General features: G+C 34.6%; 3 protein-coding genes across 3 annotated transcripts; 1 reads left to right on the plus strand and 2 right to left on the minus strand.

Annotated features, from left to right (window-relative positions):
- Positions 1-4,580: 4,580 nt before the first annotated feature.
- TRIADDRAFT_54352 (uncharacterized protein) lies at positions 4,581-7,429 on the minus strand (the record flags this gene model as incomplete). The annotated part of the gene is made up of 10 exons (XM_002110883.1): positions 4,581-4,619; positions 4,859-4,969; positions 5,109-5,156; positions 5,375-5,428; positions 5,657-5,875; positions 6,072-6,224; positions 6,315-6,354; positions 6,476-6,504; positions 7,177-7,254; positions 7,388-7,429. 10 exons carry the CDS (start codon positions 7,427-7,429, stop codon positions 4,581-4,583), a joined length of 813 nt encoding a protein of 270 aa, XP_002110919.1.
- A 320-nt stretch (positions 7,430-7,749) lies between these two features.
- On the plus strand, positions 7,750-10,154 carry TRIADDRAFT_54353 (uncharacterized protein; the record flags this gene model as incomplete). Its single annotated transcript, XM_002110365.1, has 5 exons — positions 7,750-8,065; positions 8,665-8,768; positions 9,518-9,613; positions 9,773-9,876; positions 10,022-10,154. 5 exons carry the CDS (start codon positions 7,750-7,752, stop codon positions 10,152-10,154), a joined length of 753 nt encoding a protein of 250 aa, XP_002110401.1.
- A 1,102-nt stretch (positions 10,155-11,256) lies between these two features.
- On the minus strand, positions 11,257-11,427 carry TRIADDRAFT_9582 (uncharacterized protein; the record flags this gene model as incomplete). Its single annotated transcript, XM_002110884.1, has 1 exon — positions 11,257-11,427. A coding segment is annotated over one exon (171 nt), but the record flags the coding sequence as incomplete, so codon positions are not given.
- Positions 11,428-16,665: the final 5,238 nt, after the last annotated feature.

A 16,665-nucleotide genomic window follows, 5' to 3' on the forward strand; every position in this document is an offset into this window, starting at 1 on the left:
CTAGAGCTTATAGACAACTCCAACAACAATCAATAATGGCATAATTACGTTATTATCTGCATTCATTTTGTTCTAAATATTTATTTGAGTTTATGTAGAAATGAATATCTAGACAAGATATAGATAAAGCAGGCAAATAGCTAAGGTATCATTTTAGCATAAATACAGGACTATCAACCATTTTAACATTGTACCTCGTGCATGCAATCTTCCACCGAATCGTTCTTTTCGGATTTCGGAGTTGGTTTACTTTTCTTTACCTTTTTATCTACTGATGCTTTTTCCTACCATGTGGAAAGAAATGCGATATAAAATCCTTTCCCAGATCAGTGATTAACATACCATTAACATGCAATGCGAATAATAATTTTCGTTAGTAATACGCTTATAACAATATTATCATGATGTCAGCTTTGCCTTATCTGCCTATCGAATTTGTTACGATATACAGTACAGTAATGAAACGTATAAATAAATGTTGCCTATTTTCTTGTTTATTTGTAGTTACACTTATACCAGTGAGCATCCGCAAATTATACATTTACGATGATCCTACTATTTAACTGTATTGTTTGACGGTATCAAGTCGAATTCTAATTATCGACAAGGGGGCAGCAAAGTACCATGAACGTACCTCATTCTACACAGTATTGTATCACTTTGCAAAACGCATAGTGCAATATAATGGCACAGTGAGCTCATATCCTAGTCCATATTATCCTATGAGCATTGCATGGTAAATAATTGGCATTCAGCCTTTTTTACCGAACTATGCTCTATGGACAGTATTTACACTAGTTCTTCCAAGTATGTTGTTACATAGAATATATACATTTTATAAGATTGTTATTCAACAATGTATCCAACTGCTAACTAGATGACGGTAGTAAGCATTGCATTTCAAATTTACTGTAAAACGAATCACTAATGAAACTATTTGTTAAAGCACGATAGCAATGAGCTCAGAACAAGTACTAACGTGCTCATTGTCTTCCACTCTTCCTAGACTAATTTAACCGTTCACTTAATCGTATCATCGTGCTACAGAGCTGCTAGTGCTTTTTCCTGGATGAAAAATTGCATCATGCAATACTAGAGCTAATTCATTCTGAACGATTTCTTATATCTGCCATATAACAACTACAACTAACTTCCTCTGCTGAGCTATTGGAATCTTCTGAACTGTTGATGATTGCTGCAGATTTGATTCTTTTCCTTTTAAGATCAGAAGGACCCATTGCTAATCTCGTAAACTTGCGTTTGTATTTACAACTATAAATTGACAAGTGGTGGAGAGTCTGTCTGTCTGTATTATCTGTAAAAAATGATACAGGACTAGTGCAGTACAGTGCAGTACAGTACTGTACAGTATAGTACACTACTGTCATAAGAGCATCAAGAACTGTAATCTACCAAAACCCTCAATAATAAATCTGACCAAAAGCTGTTTCAGTGGCATTTTCCCGTCCGTCTGTAGCGGTACAGTGCACCGTGTACAGTACACCGTGGTACAGTACTGTACTGTAGAATTTTCTCCGTGGACTGTAGCGATTTCTAGCCAAACAAAAGCCATCCCCCTCCAACGAAAGTGCTCAACGAACCAACTCCTTTTTCGCCTCCATATTCTGGATCAATCCTAGTTGCCAAAAAACGGTAGTGATTAACACTTTCACTAGCTGTTATCTACCATAATGACCCGTAAGTATAGCAAATCAGTATTAATTTAGTAAATAACCACTTTATGTATTTTACAAGTCAATAGGATGGATGATAGTGATATATTCTTGTAGTGAATACGCCTATAGTATACTGTAACGTACTTGTCCCTTTTGAAATTCTTGTCCATTTATAAATGGCGTCGCAAGTGTCACAAGCAGCGTAACTCCTCGATTTTCGATCGGATATCGAAATGATACTATCGCTAAGATGCCATTGTTAGCTCTATATGATTGTATTATCTGTTTCGAATGGATTATGGGTGTTGTAATGACAGTTTCAGTTTAGTTGACGGCGTCGTTGCTACTAAGAATTTTTGACTTTGCTCTATATTGGTGCATGGACTGTTTACGGTACAACGCTTGCAGTCGCGATCCTACCGTAATGCAGGAATGACACTGCTGTACTGATATACCAAGATGAAGTACAACTAAACCCTTAATTCACTGCCTGAGAAAAGGCCCACAAAAGTACTCGTACTTTACTATGTATAGTATCATCATACGCATGATGATGTTGGGTGAAAGTTATTTATCTAGGGGATTTAAAAAGATTAATTCTATAATTTACAGAATAACTGTAATTAATCGTGAAATAAGCACCAGCAAATAATCATTTTATTGACACTGCATTTATGTCAGTGAAACTTTGAACTTGATTTAGTTCAGATATACTAATTCATTCATACTGTAGCAATTGAGTTTAAGTTTAGTCGTCTCGACTATTGTCTGATTGATGTTTTTAACTTAATTGGGTTCCTACTTTTTGAAATACTTCAGTTGTACCCACAACTACCATACGAGTATTTAATATTCTAGATGATAATGCAATGCTCATACGATATTTTGAAATCGAAGAAATGGATCCGAAATTTGTGTAACGATTAAACGCTTCTTTCTCGATCAAAGCGGTGGATCATTTGACGTTAAAAATCAATAAGCAAATAAATAATCTGCATTACTCGTCACGCAAGAACAATAAAAAAAAAACGGACATTAAAACCATTAATTATGACGGTTATACAACTAAGTGCAACTGTACGTGTAATTGAAAAATAAAGCAAGTTACCGTTGTTACTAGCGTATTATTCGTATAATTCCTCTTTTTATATAGCAAAGACAATAGCACAAATCCATCTACAAAATTTTCCTCTTACTCACTGGTGTGTGTATAATTTTCGACTTTCTTCTATTCTTACTGCAATTATTCTATACAAATGCAGTCTCTTTCCGAAATTCTCTACGAGAATGACAGCACATTTTGTTAAAGCCAGTATAGAGTCCTATCGATACCGTCAGCTGATATTAGCCTTTGTACTTTAGGTGGAAATCAACGTGAATTAGCCCGCGCAAAGAACCAAAAAAAGCAACAGAAAGATCAAAAATCTCAAAGTAAATCAAACGCAAACCTAACGAAACGAAAGGAATTGTAAGTCTACTACTTTCGACAGAATTGTATATAAAACGGCCTAATAACCTGATCATATAAATGGATCATTTTTGAGTGAATTTCCCATTCCCTGTAGTAGTACTGTATACGTAGATAGTATTTAGTATTATCAAACTCTTGTAATATAACAGTATTACTACTTTGATGTGATAGTTTACATTGTAGTTTAAAAGTGGTCTTTGCAACAGCAATGTGTAGTTGTTATCATATTTTTAATTAGCCAATTTGACTCAAACTGCAAACTTCTTTTTTATAGGGATGCTCAAGCGATGAGAGAAAAACAGAAGAAACATGATGCTCAATGAGTCTGTCATATAATAACACACATTCTATGCTATGGTGCTACATTTGCTGAATTGGCTGCAAATGCGTACTTAGCATAGTCTTCTACCACAATCACAAATGTTTATCAACTAACCAAATTCATGAATAATAATATACCAAAAGTAATAACAGCAATAATAATTATAGATAGTAGCTAGTTAAAGACATACACGGTATTAGTTTTCTTATTTGGATACGTGTTCTGGTAATCCTTATTTCTTAGGATGGCATGTACCAGTATGTGGTTGTTTTTATCATCGCGGATACTATAGTAGGTACAGTAAAGGTTAAGTTCTGGTACATTTGATATCGAGTCGACTAGCTCGATATAAGCCATTAGCCAAAACAATGTTAATGTATAAATAAATTAAAATGATGGAAATTTGAAATTCAATAAAGGGGCATAAATCTACCAGTTTTAAGTTTTTGATTGCTTTCAGCAAACTTAATGAATCTTACGTAGCGCGTGTCATAAAATTGATACATTTTATTGCATTTCTATTGATCTTCACCACATGTAAATCACGAGTTAATTTCATCAATTATGTCTATATTAGCCTTCGTAGCTTAAAAATGACATTATCGCAATTACAGTATATTATGACCAATGCATACCTAAATGCATGCTTGTGGCATGATACCACTTCAGTAACTGACTATCGTGTTAGTATATTTGCTTGGGTTTGTGAAAAGTGGATTGTGTGCAATGGGCGCAACTGGAATTTGATACTGTATCAGAAAATTCTTAACATATAAATAGCTGTATACGTATTCTGGGCAATCCTACTTTGATTTATTTTGTCGTTGTAAATACTGTGGGGCTCTATTTAACTTTAGTAAAACGTAGTTATACTTAAGCATTTCCATTTGTAATTCGAATCTACCAAAATCTGCTCACATAGTAAATATATAATTGCAAAGACAGGATAAAGTGTTCTTTATTACGACACCATCTAATGAAATTTTGTTTTCAAATATACATCCGTGATCGTAGCAAAATTAATTTTTACAGTCGTTTAATGAAACGTATGAACCTGTTTTTATACAATAATACAAACATCTTGAAGTATTCGTTTTCAGGGATCCTTTTTTCATTTCTTCTTGGATTTATCCTTAGCTTTCCTAATGGCCTATAATTAAAATTATTTTCTAAAGTTTATACTTTCAAATTATTCCTTAGGACTATTGCAAAAATTCTATATGTTCAAACTCCAGACTCGAAAGTGATACAATATTAATTGCAGTAGATCAACGGAGAAATAGGAATAGCTACGCGCTTGCACACTTCTCATAGCGCTGGTCCAACTGTAAACAGTCTAGGTTTATTTCAAAAGAAAATGCATATACGCTTAATACACTGAATTTTTACCTGATAATATCCAGTGCGATAGCCAGCCATATACCAGGACATGATTAGGTTGGAAAGAAGTTCATCATTTATGTCATCACTTGATAATGGCGGTGGTTGCGGAGGAAGCGGCTACGATATAACAATTGCAATTGTTGTCATGATATTCAACTGACTACGGTAGTGTATTTGTTTTATAAAATAAGCATAAGGTAGTAGCTATTTTTATCGATAATAAGTATTGAAATTTCCGCCATTAAATTTCACTTACGGGAACAGCAGATGCTGACATACCCGGATGTCCAAATGGAGGCATTTGCTAAAAGCAAGTAAATCAATCAATTTAGTGGCAGACAGAATCCCGACGATGCATTTTACAGATAAATGCCATAGTACAGTATAAGAATGTAATTGCAAACATAATTAAATATCAACAGGCTATTTAATAAAATTTCATATCCTAAATCCATAACACGTATTGCTATGGAATATTAAATACCACTAATGCATTATATCTTCATCATGAATTCAACTTACAAAAGGAGGTTGCATGTGCATCGGAGGTACGGGTGGTGGTGGTGGTGGCGGATACTATGATAAATTGCAGCAGATTAACAGGCGTTATAAGAATTAGTAAATCAGCAGGCTGGTATATAGAAAATATATTTGCGATGTTCGTATTGCACACTGTTAAAGATCATCATCTGTCTTCATTTTGAAAATAATTACTATATTCCTACAGTATTGAGTAAACACTTATCATTGTCACGTGTATGCTTAACCGCAAGTAGCTTTTTATACAGCATTAGGAAGACGTACATATGCATTCGGATAGAAGTTATTCGCTCCATAATTTGGATAATTAGACTGATGATAAGAGGCCCTATTCCAATGACTATTTTTGGCTGTACGGTCTTGTGGAAAATTACCAGAGGGATAATTGTTAGGCTGTTGATAATAATCTGCAAATTGATTGCTGTAATCTATATTATACGCTTCCTCGGTATATTCTTCCTCTCTATCTTGATTTTCTTCTTCCTTTACGTTGTAGGAGAGTACATAGATAAAATATTCAAACAGTAATCTACATTAACTTGTGCTGTAGAAATCATTAAACTTAAACTTAAAAAATACTTATTGTAAGGTAGATATATGACATTACATAGTTACGGTCTGCCATACGATCAAGTAGTTTGATTTGGGCTTCATAGTCATCCTCACTTATGACTACTACTTGGTCAAGTAATAATTCCACACTATTTTCTCCATCTTGTCCGTACACAACTTCGCATATTCCTGAGCTTTCATCTACTGAGGTAACTTCTCCAACTCTGACTTCATTTTCATAAAAGAATTTACACTTGCACCCCTTTCTAAGTTGTGAAACCTTAATGCATGGATTGCCAATAGAAGCGAATCAGTAACTATTTTTCTAAGTATGACTTCTGACGTATTACCAGAGATTATGAATACATACCTTATTACGTGGTGACTTTGATTTTGATTTTTTGGACTTCCTATTGATGTTTTTAATTCATTATTATTTCCAGATGAAATTAATTTAAGATACGACTGTGACACAGCATTACAATAAACAGTTGTAAAATAAGGCTGAAATTGATTGAAAGTGGAAATTACCTATTTTTTTTATTTTCTGGTAGTTTACCCTAGTAATGAAAATAAGAGTCAACATTCAGAAAAATATATACAGTAGAGATACTCGATACAGGTGTAAGTGTATCTGTAAGTGGTAGCTATACAGTCCTTCTACTGTACTCGTCCAGATTAATTTTACATAGTCAGTAGTAGCCACGCAAATTTGCAATCGTCCAGTCAATTGACAATAAAAGTATAAAAGTTATGGCAGTATCAATCAGTGTATTGAGCGAATAAAAGACTTCTCCACTTTGCTAGAATTAGCTTGCAATAATTACGAACCAGCTTGTCATTTTTGTATGTAAGTTAATGTATATTTGTGAACTAATTCATTTCTATCAGCACAATACGTTCTATAAAGGCATTAAATAACATTCCAAAAATGAATCGTTTCCACTACCGCATACAGGTAGCTTAAGATAATTAATCTAAATATGCGTATAGGAGTACGTATCTATAATTAATTGATCGATACAAGGCATTTTGATGCTCCTTTTTACTTTCCTCAAGCTCTAATTTATAATATAGTACCGTATTCAATCAATCACGTTCACTGATTGACTGAGATGACAGATTCGTTACTACGCTGTATTTTTATGTCCTGAGCCAGCCTTCAGGCTCAGTCCTTCAACTTCTACTATAATTAGCTCAATTTAATGCAACAATTTTTCCTTCTAACTTACTTCGCGCATTGATGTAATTGCTTCATCATAAGCCTTGATTAGAGCACTATCATCCCATACGTCGGAGTTATCATCATCCTTGAGAGACAAAAATAGAAAGTAAATGTATTTCTAGGCCTATTCTGCAATTTGACCTAAGTCAACTCATCGCCAACGTCATGTTTGCGATACATTGCAGTCAGTACATGGCTTTTGCACAACCCTTACTTACATATCCTTGGCGATAAACCACCTCTCCAGCAGTAGTAGCCATACTGTAGTTGGCAAGGCACTTTTTCAACTATTCAATTCAATTTACTAATGATAATTTGGAGATGCAACCACTGTGTCCACAACGAGCTGCACAGCAATTAATTATGGCGAAGATTTCAAGGAACGAATTTCACAGAAGCGATTACGAATTATGTAAGGCTGCACAGCAATCACTTATGGCGAAGATTTCAAGGAACGAATTTCACAGAAGCAATTGCGAATTATGTAAGGCTGCACAGCAATCACTTACGGCGAAGATTTCCAGGAACGAATTTCACAGAAGCGATTGCGAATTATGTCAAGGCTGCACAGCAATCAATTATGGCGAAGATTTCAAGGAACGAATTTCACAGAAGCGATTGCGAATTATGTAAGGCTGCACAGCAATCACTTATGGCGAAGATTTCAAGGAACGAATTTCACAGAAGCGATTGCGAATTATGTAAGGCTGCACAGCAATCACTTACGGCGAAGATTTCCAGGAACGAATTTCACAGAAGCGATTGCGAATTATGTCAAGGCTGCACAGCAATCAATTATGGCGAAGATTTCCAGGAACAAATTTCACAGAAGCGATTGCGAATTATGTTAAGGCTGAAGGGTGCAAACGATTCAGTCGTTCGCCTACTAAAACAATGTAGTGTATGACCCTTGATAGAAAGGAGAATGAATTTAGGCGTCACTTTTTAGCAGTCACCCGTTCGTAGTCGATCGTTGCGTTGCGTCACTCTGCTAGTGTGTTACAATACAGTACTGTGTCACTCTCCTGGTGTGTTACAGTGTTGTGTCACTCTGCTAGTAGTACACGCTACTGTCACACATGCAATGTAGAAAAGAGAGAACGTCACTCGTCAGCGATCCGTGTCTCAAACTGACAGTGTCACTACTGGACGTAGTGGCTGGGTGTCAGTGCGATGCACAACGATCGGTCATGATGAAACGTACTACATACACGTCAAGCGTGTCAAGCTTTTGACTGCGTATGCCATGCAAGGTGTCACTGCGATGCACAACGATCGATCATGATGAAACGTACTACATACACGTCAAGCGTGTCAAGCTTTTGACTGCGCATGCCATGTTAATCCTGCACCTAGGTAGCAGTCCAAGCTCGTATTGGCAGTCCACCACGCGCAGTGGCAACTTCAAATTCGATTCTTACCTAGTTTATTTTGGATATGAAGAGAGTCTGTATATAATTTACTATGTCTACTAAAGTGGCATCAAATTTACTAGTCAAAACTGGAAGATTACAAAGGCCAATAACTGGACCGAGAAGATTTCGTAAAGTAAAGCCTGATCTGCAAATCCGTAACTGGAAAATTGTCCGTGGAGATTCTGTACGTCTACGCGTAGGGTGTTGTTATGCTACTTTATTTGTCCATGTCATGTAAAATGGAGATCTTGCTCACAACATACTGGATAATCAAGATGAAAGGATGGTTGCAATTTGAACCCCCAATGAATATCATATGCTAGACATAGGATATCATATTATTGTAGACAATAGAAATGGAGACCACTTGCATATGGAACAGCACAACCAGTTGTGATGAATCTACTTTTAATTCCGCTGCAGTGAATGAGCAACGACCGATCTATTACTAGCAATATCAGCAAAAAAGCAGTAAAGCAGCTACTTTTTAGACACCTTTTCAAGTCGAACTAGTCGACTTTATTGTAGTAAAGTGGAGAAATGAAGAGCTTTTGGATCTTGTCAAATACAGTACAGCTAGTCGTCATGAATTGAACTTTTAAGACGACTACAGCACAGTAAATTAGCACACACGTATACCTATCGAGCAACAGCTGTAGCCAACTTGTCGCATAGTACAGTACATATCGTTAATGAGCAAGTTAAAATGAACTGATATTCCTACTTGTATTTCGTAAAGTGTCAAACATGAATGCAACAAGTATCGAAATAATTTCTACCTAGCTGCACCAACTACGGAGAAGCATTAATGCAATCCAGAAAGCTTGTTGACATTGATTAATTATTATAGAAGACGTCAATAGGCCACTCAGTGATGTAATTCACCGAAATACATCTAAATCAAGTTATTATTTACCCATTGAATTCCTATAGGTAGAAGTTTTATCTGGAAAAGATAAAGGCGTCGTCGGTAAAGTGTCGCAAGTTTTACGAGGTCAAAATAAAGTGTTTGTTGAAGGATTGAATTGTGTAAGTTTAAATATGCCATCTTGTCGATGATACAGCGGGGTAAATCCCAGAAAAATAGCAGCTACTAATATTTAGAATGGATGTTCGATCAAAGTGTTTTTCGATATAGAAATATAGAAACTACATCTTACTAATGTAATTTATTATAATATTGGATAGCATTACCGATATTTGAAACCGCATGAAGAATTTCAAGGCGGCCTGGTCCGAAGCGAAGCCCCATTGCATTACTCTAAAGTTGCATTAGTTGACCCATCAGATGGGTATGTACCCCTATTGATACTTATTCCACAGCGTTTTTCTTCATTTGAACTAGCAGCTATTTGATACCTATTTTTTACCCTTCTGCCCCTTAACCTAATATATTATTACAATACTAATTTTTAAACTTTGGTACGAAAATTCTAGAAAAGGTACTAAAGTCGGTTTCATGTTTACCAAAGATGGAGAAAAAGTCCGTGTATCTAGGAGAACTGGAACGGTGATACCGAAGCCCCCCGAGCTGAAGCTAACCAGAATCCGTGAAGCTTATATAGGTTAAAATCCCTATATCTGTTAGATCTGCATGTACATACACGCATCGCTATGATATGCCACTCTACCTGAAAAGAATGATATTAATAGCGTAGATACCAGTTGAATTAGGACATTAATGAATCTTTTCACCTAAAAATTCAACGTTTTACGTACTTCTTATAATTGGTATTACTGTCTCGTATTCTATTCTCAATTTCTCATACAATAGCTGTAGTACAATAAAGTTTAGCAATAAACTAGTCGTATCTTCATAAAATATGAATCAATTGTCCAATAGGCCAAAAAATTAAGAAAGTTATAGCTTTTTATTAGCATATATCGAAGCATACACTGTATACAGTATAATCTAAGCCACAGTCAATCATTCTAAAATGTAGAGTTGGTATAATACACCTTAATTTACAACACTAATATATTCTATACTTGTGTGTTAATTTACAGACGGTCACAAAGATACCAGTGCCGAAAATGCTACAAAAGTAACTTATGTAATGTCAAAAAATTCTTTCGAATCAATCATTATAAAGTCTTTAAGGTCCAAAAAACAGGAGAAATAACAATTTCCGTTATCAGTTGCTGCATAACTATCTTAGATTATATTATATAATTTAAGCTATAATAATTATTATTTCAATAATATGGTCTTCGTGGATTATTCTGAAGGTTCAAAAAATAAATCATTTCGTTAGTAAAATGTCCATTTATAATGAAAACATTTTATGCTAGTAAAATAGAAAATAATAAAATTTATATACCAGCGGATTCGGTCTAAATCGATATGCAAGCATCATCCTTTTACGATATAATTCAAATTCATCATCAGATTTTTTTACTTCTTGAGGTTTTTCAACTCCAACTCCGGAGCTATCAAAGCTAGTTGGACCCCTAACATTTTAATGACAGATACATGAGAAAAGATGCGTTTAATTAGGTACGTTTAAGATCATTAGTTGCTGGAACAATTTTAAATGTAGAAGACAAAAATTGCAAGATATCCTTTTACACATACTCACTGTACATATAAATATATAACTTTAAAAGTACAGTATGATGCAAGGCTTAGTTAATTATATGATTAGTTTATGGATATTGTACTGTATAACTAACTTATTAACTGGTTCAACTATTCCTTGGCCAGACGATCCTAAACCAGTACCCTCTTTCCAGCCCGCTGCCAACAACATTTGATAACCAATATTGTTCTCCTTTAGTTTATTCTTCATGTAATCAGAGAAATGCGGTGTCTTTCCTTGCTTAATAGCTTCAATTTGCTGCAAAAACTTTTCCAGTTCATCTTTCGGCAAAAAATCTCCCAGATGATGTTTACCTTTAGCTTCTTGTGTCAGGTTTTCTGCTTTGTTTCGAGTACGTTCCATTTCTTTCATTCTCATCTTATGTTCCCAAGTACCACCATCTACTTCTTCATCCGAATCATATTCGTACTTACTCTTCTTCTTCTTGTTAGCTGTTAATAGCTGAGCTCTGATTATAGCTTCTTGCTTAGCTTTCTCCAACTGGTTTCTAATAAATTCGTTTGAGATCTGCACAAGTAAATAATTAATTACAGCAAACTATTTCAGAGAATAGTAATTGTCAAAGCCAATTAATACCTGTTCAGCAGACGCCGTAGGCTGACTACTTGTACTTTGTGATATCTAACAGTATCATTGGTAAAGAAAGGGTCAAAATTTAATTTGTACAACTATAATTCAACAATCGTGATATAACTTACATCACTTCTTGAACCTGCCTGGGCTAAGGACCGAGAAATCTCCTGAGCCTTAGCTAACGCTTTAGCAGCATCTACTGATTCTTCAGCACGTCTTTTAACTCCTATAAATAGAATAAGAGATATGTATACTCATATTAGATATTGTTCGAACCGAACCTAATTTAAGATAACTACTAATTAACCTGAACTAAAAGTAGAGGTAGAACTGTCGGGCACAGTAGGTACTGTGACTTCCGATTCCTGACGTCGAACTTCTTCCACCTGCATACGAAAAGCTTGATATTCCATAGCCTTTTTATCCATTAAAAACCTAACAAGGTAGCAGCCACAGTGTTTGATTAGCTAGTAAATCATATTTAAAACTCTATCCAATATGATGAGAAGTTATAGGCCATTTTGTAAATATTATGCACTGTGATACACAGTCAGTATTAACAGTGAGATTTAAAAGGGTCGATAAAATATACTGTATACTGTACTTTAACGTAGCCATACTACGTATAGAGATGATACATTTTCATTTTCTATCACCTTTGATACTGATACTAAGTTATGTTTAGGATCACCATTTACTTCAATGACAACATTAGACTTCTCTACTGTATCGACTGTATGAGCTAAAACATCAACTATAATAATTCTTACTTGAATTTGCGGTCATGCTTGTATTTTATTCTTGCTAATTCTTCTACTTCATCGCCCCTTGTTGCAACCAATTGCACAAATTGGTCTCTCGATTCGAATGCATCAGGATTTTCTGGTAGGGAAACTTTTTGATAAACTTTTAGAAATAGTCCTACCGGACTCCTACGTATATACGTATGTACTACTTGTCTGTTGAACAAATGTAGAATACGAATATAGGATAAAGTAGAGTGCCAGATAAAACTATCTCTTGGTATCTGTCATTCAAGCTTCAAGAACAGTATTTGTGACTATTTATGAGTATAAGGTGTACGGTATTTTTGGCGTGTCAACTGCCGATTCAATCTTGTAAAATCAAAATCCAATTGTCGACTAACTAGTTTGTCGCACGTTAGGATTAGGATCATCAGATACTCCAAGGACACGCCAGCATTTAATAAAAAGTACACCGAACACCTTCAGAATATGACTAGTGTTACTAGTGTTACATCATACACTTTAAGACTAAGTTGCATGCTTGCATCAAGTATAGGACTAAACCAAGGTACTATTTTAATATAGCATCACTGTATCTGCTTTTACCATTTTGAATAATATATTCCTTGTCTTCTTCACTTTCTAATACGCTTGTACTGCTGAATCGTGTATCTTGTACATTTTTGGTCGTTGAAGCTTTCTTTAGCGATGGAATTTTCATCTTAAAAGACGATTTTTTGCCACTAGACAAACTTTGATCTACCTTGTCTTCACTTTTACTACTGGCTACCGTAGAATTCACTTTACTGACTTGATTAGAAAGACTGCTTCCAATTTCAGCCTGTTTAGTCGTAGTCTTTTCCTCTTTTCGGCTTATTGTATCATCACTTGTTTCTTTTGCCGTTGACTGTGACTGCAGCTGCTGAAGTTGTTGAAATCTCTCTAAAAAACTACCATCATTTTTGAATATGCCATCCATTTTGTAGCTATTTAACTTCATGAACTAGGTAAGGAGGTATTTTATTCGACCGAATCTCGCTCACTGAGGGAGGAAGTCCCAAATATTCAACTAAAATGTCCACTGCTGTCGTAGAACTTTCTCATCCATATAAGCATCGACTATTTGATTTTCTTGTCGTAGTCTATGCTCTAGTATAGTACAGTACTCGTACTACAGCATACAGTAGTACTAGAAGTAGAAGACATACAGTAGGCTGAGCACTTCTTGGACGGACGGATATTTTTTCGGTCTCATCTCCTCCAAATATTGTCCCAAACACTTGGTTATGACAGTACTATAAGTATACAGACGGTCGATTCTGACTAAATTGACTGATGTTTTTTTCTCTCAATTAAGCTTGAATCTTATTATCTATTACTCAAGTTCTGCTTGAAATCAGGTAGAGAAGATCATCAATGTTATTGAAATGAGTATCAGTGATTTGGAAAACAGACACAGAAGATCCATATACTAAGTAGTCATTCTTTATTATTATTATTTAGTTTTTCGACATGAACGGCCTCCTTAGGTAAAATAAGTCCGTCCGTCTGAGGGAGTGCTTAGTCCAAATCTTCTTCTCAGTACTCCTCCATACAATCATATGCCGTGTATAGCGCTGACCGTGCAGTTACAAGATGTCGGAGAAACTTACCACTTTGAATTGACTGCGATATCAAAAATGTCCTACTAAAAATGGGAAAAATGCAAATCCTGCAAAAGTTTTATACTATATGACCTATTAGTATGTCAGCATCAAAACGGCCACGCACATAACTTTCTCTGTTGAAAGTATAGCTAGTTCTAAGTGGGTTGCTTTTATAGTCACGACGACCCCGTTCTACTGTACTACTGCTGTAATGTATACCTTAATTAGTTAGCTAAATAGTTAGGCGCTACTCCACAAGAGGTAGGAAAGCCTTTATTGAAATTTAAAAGTATTTTCACTACTGCTTCATTCACCAATTCTCTCTATACAGTTGATCATCAAGCTTTTATACACTTTTACTCAAAACGCATCTACAAAATTATATTGTCTGTAGAAGAGAAGTCGAACACGGATTTATATCAGAGGCAATCTAGTTAATTCATTTTACTCGCTATTCAGCGCGACAATTAACTGCCAGCCGTAATTTCTCGCATTAATGTAGCATCTATTCCTAGGCTCTTGACTGCTACAACTATTCAATTTTATCTTGATTGAACCTCGTTTAGTTATTTGTACTTTAGTTGTGGCTATTTAAAAATTTCCTAAACATTCTTTACCATATAAGGTAAAAGAAAAATCTTACCAGGCTCAATGCCGATATGATTTTCTATTTCATTTTTCCAACCCATTTTATTTCAACAATAGCAAAGAATAGTAATGCCATCATTGATGGGCTAATAAAATTGAATTATGTGTGGTAAACTGATTCCTGCAGCAGCATCATTATGGCATACAATAATCAATTATTGTGTCAGGTATAAAATCAATACTTCGATCCTTCTTGACTCGTTAATTGTATTTTACCCGCAGATAGCTAATTTTAAATGTTCAATTTTATTTAAACGTCTTTCAAACTTATAAACTTATTTGCTTTTAATAACAGAAACAAATTGGATACACACTACTTTCTTCTATTTCATAAATTGAAAACAAATAAAATATCTGCGTTTATACAGTACATCTTTATCAAACATATCGGCATCAATAATTATAATTAATACAACTGCGGAGACATCCATTAATATAAACAATTATCGACGCATACTGTACAGTAGATACTTCTTGAGATACTGTCGGTAGAAAGGTAATAACTCGTTCATGACTACAGTGGTAATAGATCATATAATATATTACCAAGTAACTCGAAATAAATAATATAAATTTCCAGTATAATTTAACAACTTTCTTCATGTTTCATCTCCAGATTTTGAAATACTTCGATAAAATCAGTAACTTCATCCTGCAGCTAATAAAGAATAATTATCAATTTTAGCAAAATCAAGGTGATTGATGCGTTTATGAATCAAATCAGTTACATTTTTTGAATCATACTTCGCTATCAACTTTTTTCTTCAAGTCTTCAATGTAGTATTTACTTAAATGATAAAATATCGCTATTTCTGTATCGATATTGCAAGTAATCGTTTCTCGATTGGAGGGATAGTCATTGATCGCCTTCAATTTTACAAAGCGAAATAAATCCTTTATTAGAGCTTGTACTACATTATGGAGGTATTATATACTGTATATTATCACGGTGTATATTATACTCATCAATCAGTAAAATTACAAAGGGAAAACTAAATTTATAAATTTAAAAATTACCGTTAAATCACTGAGAAATTTCATCGTTTTGCCTTTATTAACCATAAAAAAACTACTAAGTTCAGGAAAGTGACTTCCCTCCTAAGTTTTTTATTAAACCAAGTTAATAAACTCCAATAAAGAGGGGGAAAAAATAATATTGCTTATATAGAATCAGAATAAATTTTAATCATATAAACCTTGCCACCACCAGCTACGTTAGCTAAGCTTTGAAGACACTTTGCAAATGTCATCAAATTTCTAGTAGCAGCATGCGTTAACGGGTCTAGAAAAGGTACCAAAAGTTTACGATAATTAATTTTTCACTAAAACTTGATTTCTACAGCAATAACTTACTAAATGCCTAGCAATTATGAATTTACTAACCAGATACAATATTAAATGAGCGCGGATTTAGGATAGCAGGACAATAAAGACGGAGAAACATAAAACAGCTAGACAGGGACAACATTACCGTTATATTGCTGGCATCATCATACACATCGAAACCTTACTGTTATCCGGTATACTATACTAAAAGATAGATTGAAACTTACCTAACGAGATGGCATCTTAATATATCACCACCATCTTCCCACATTTTTTCGCCACACGACACCATATAATGCAGTAAATAACGTAATTCTCTGTATAAAAATATATTTTAAAAAGAATGTCGTCACATATGCATTGTTATTACAGCATTGCGTAAATGATAGCACACGCTACTTAAATTGTTTATTTTCTAAAGGCTAAATCTATGTTACAGACTAACTTGGGACAAGTATCAACAAAATTAAATATTTTTTCCTTGATTTCGTTCAATAAAGATAGGAAAAGCTGGATATTGGTAGTTAAATTAAAATCTTTAC

This window comes from Trichoplax adhaerens, genomic scaffold, assembly GCF_000150275.1.
Source record: "Trichoplax adhaerens TRIADscaffold_3 genomic scaffold, whole genome shotgun sequence".
Lineage (NCBI taxonomy): Eukaryota > Metazoa > Placozoa > Uniplacotomia > Trichoplacea > Trichoplacidae > Trichoplax > Trichoplax adhaerens.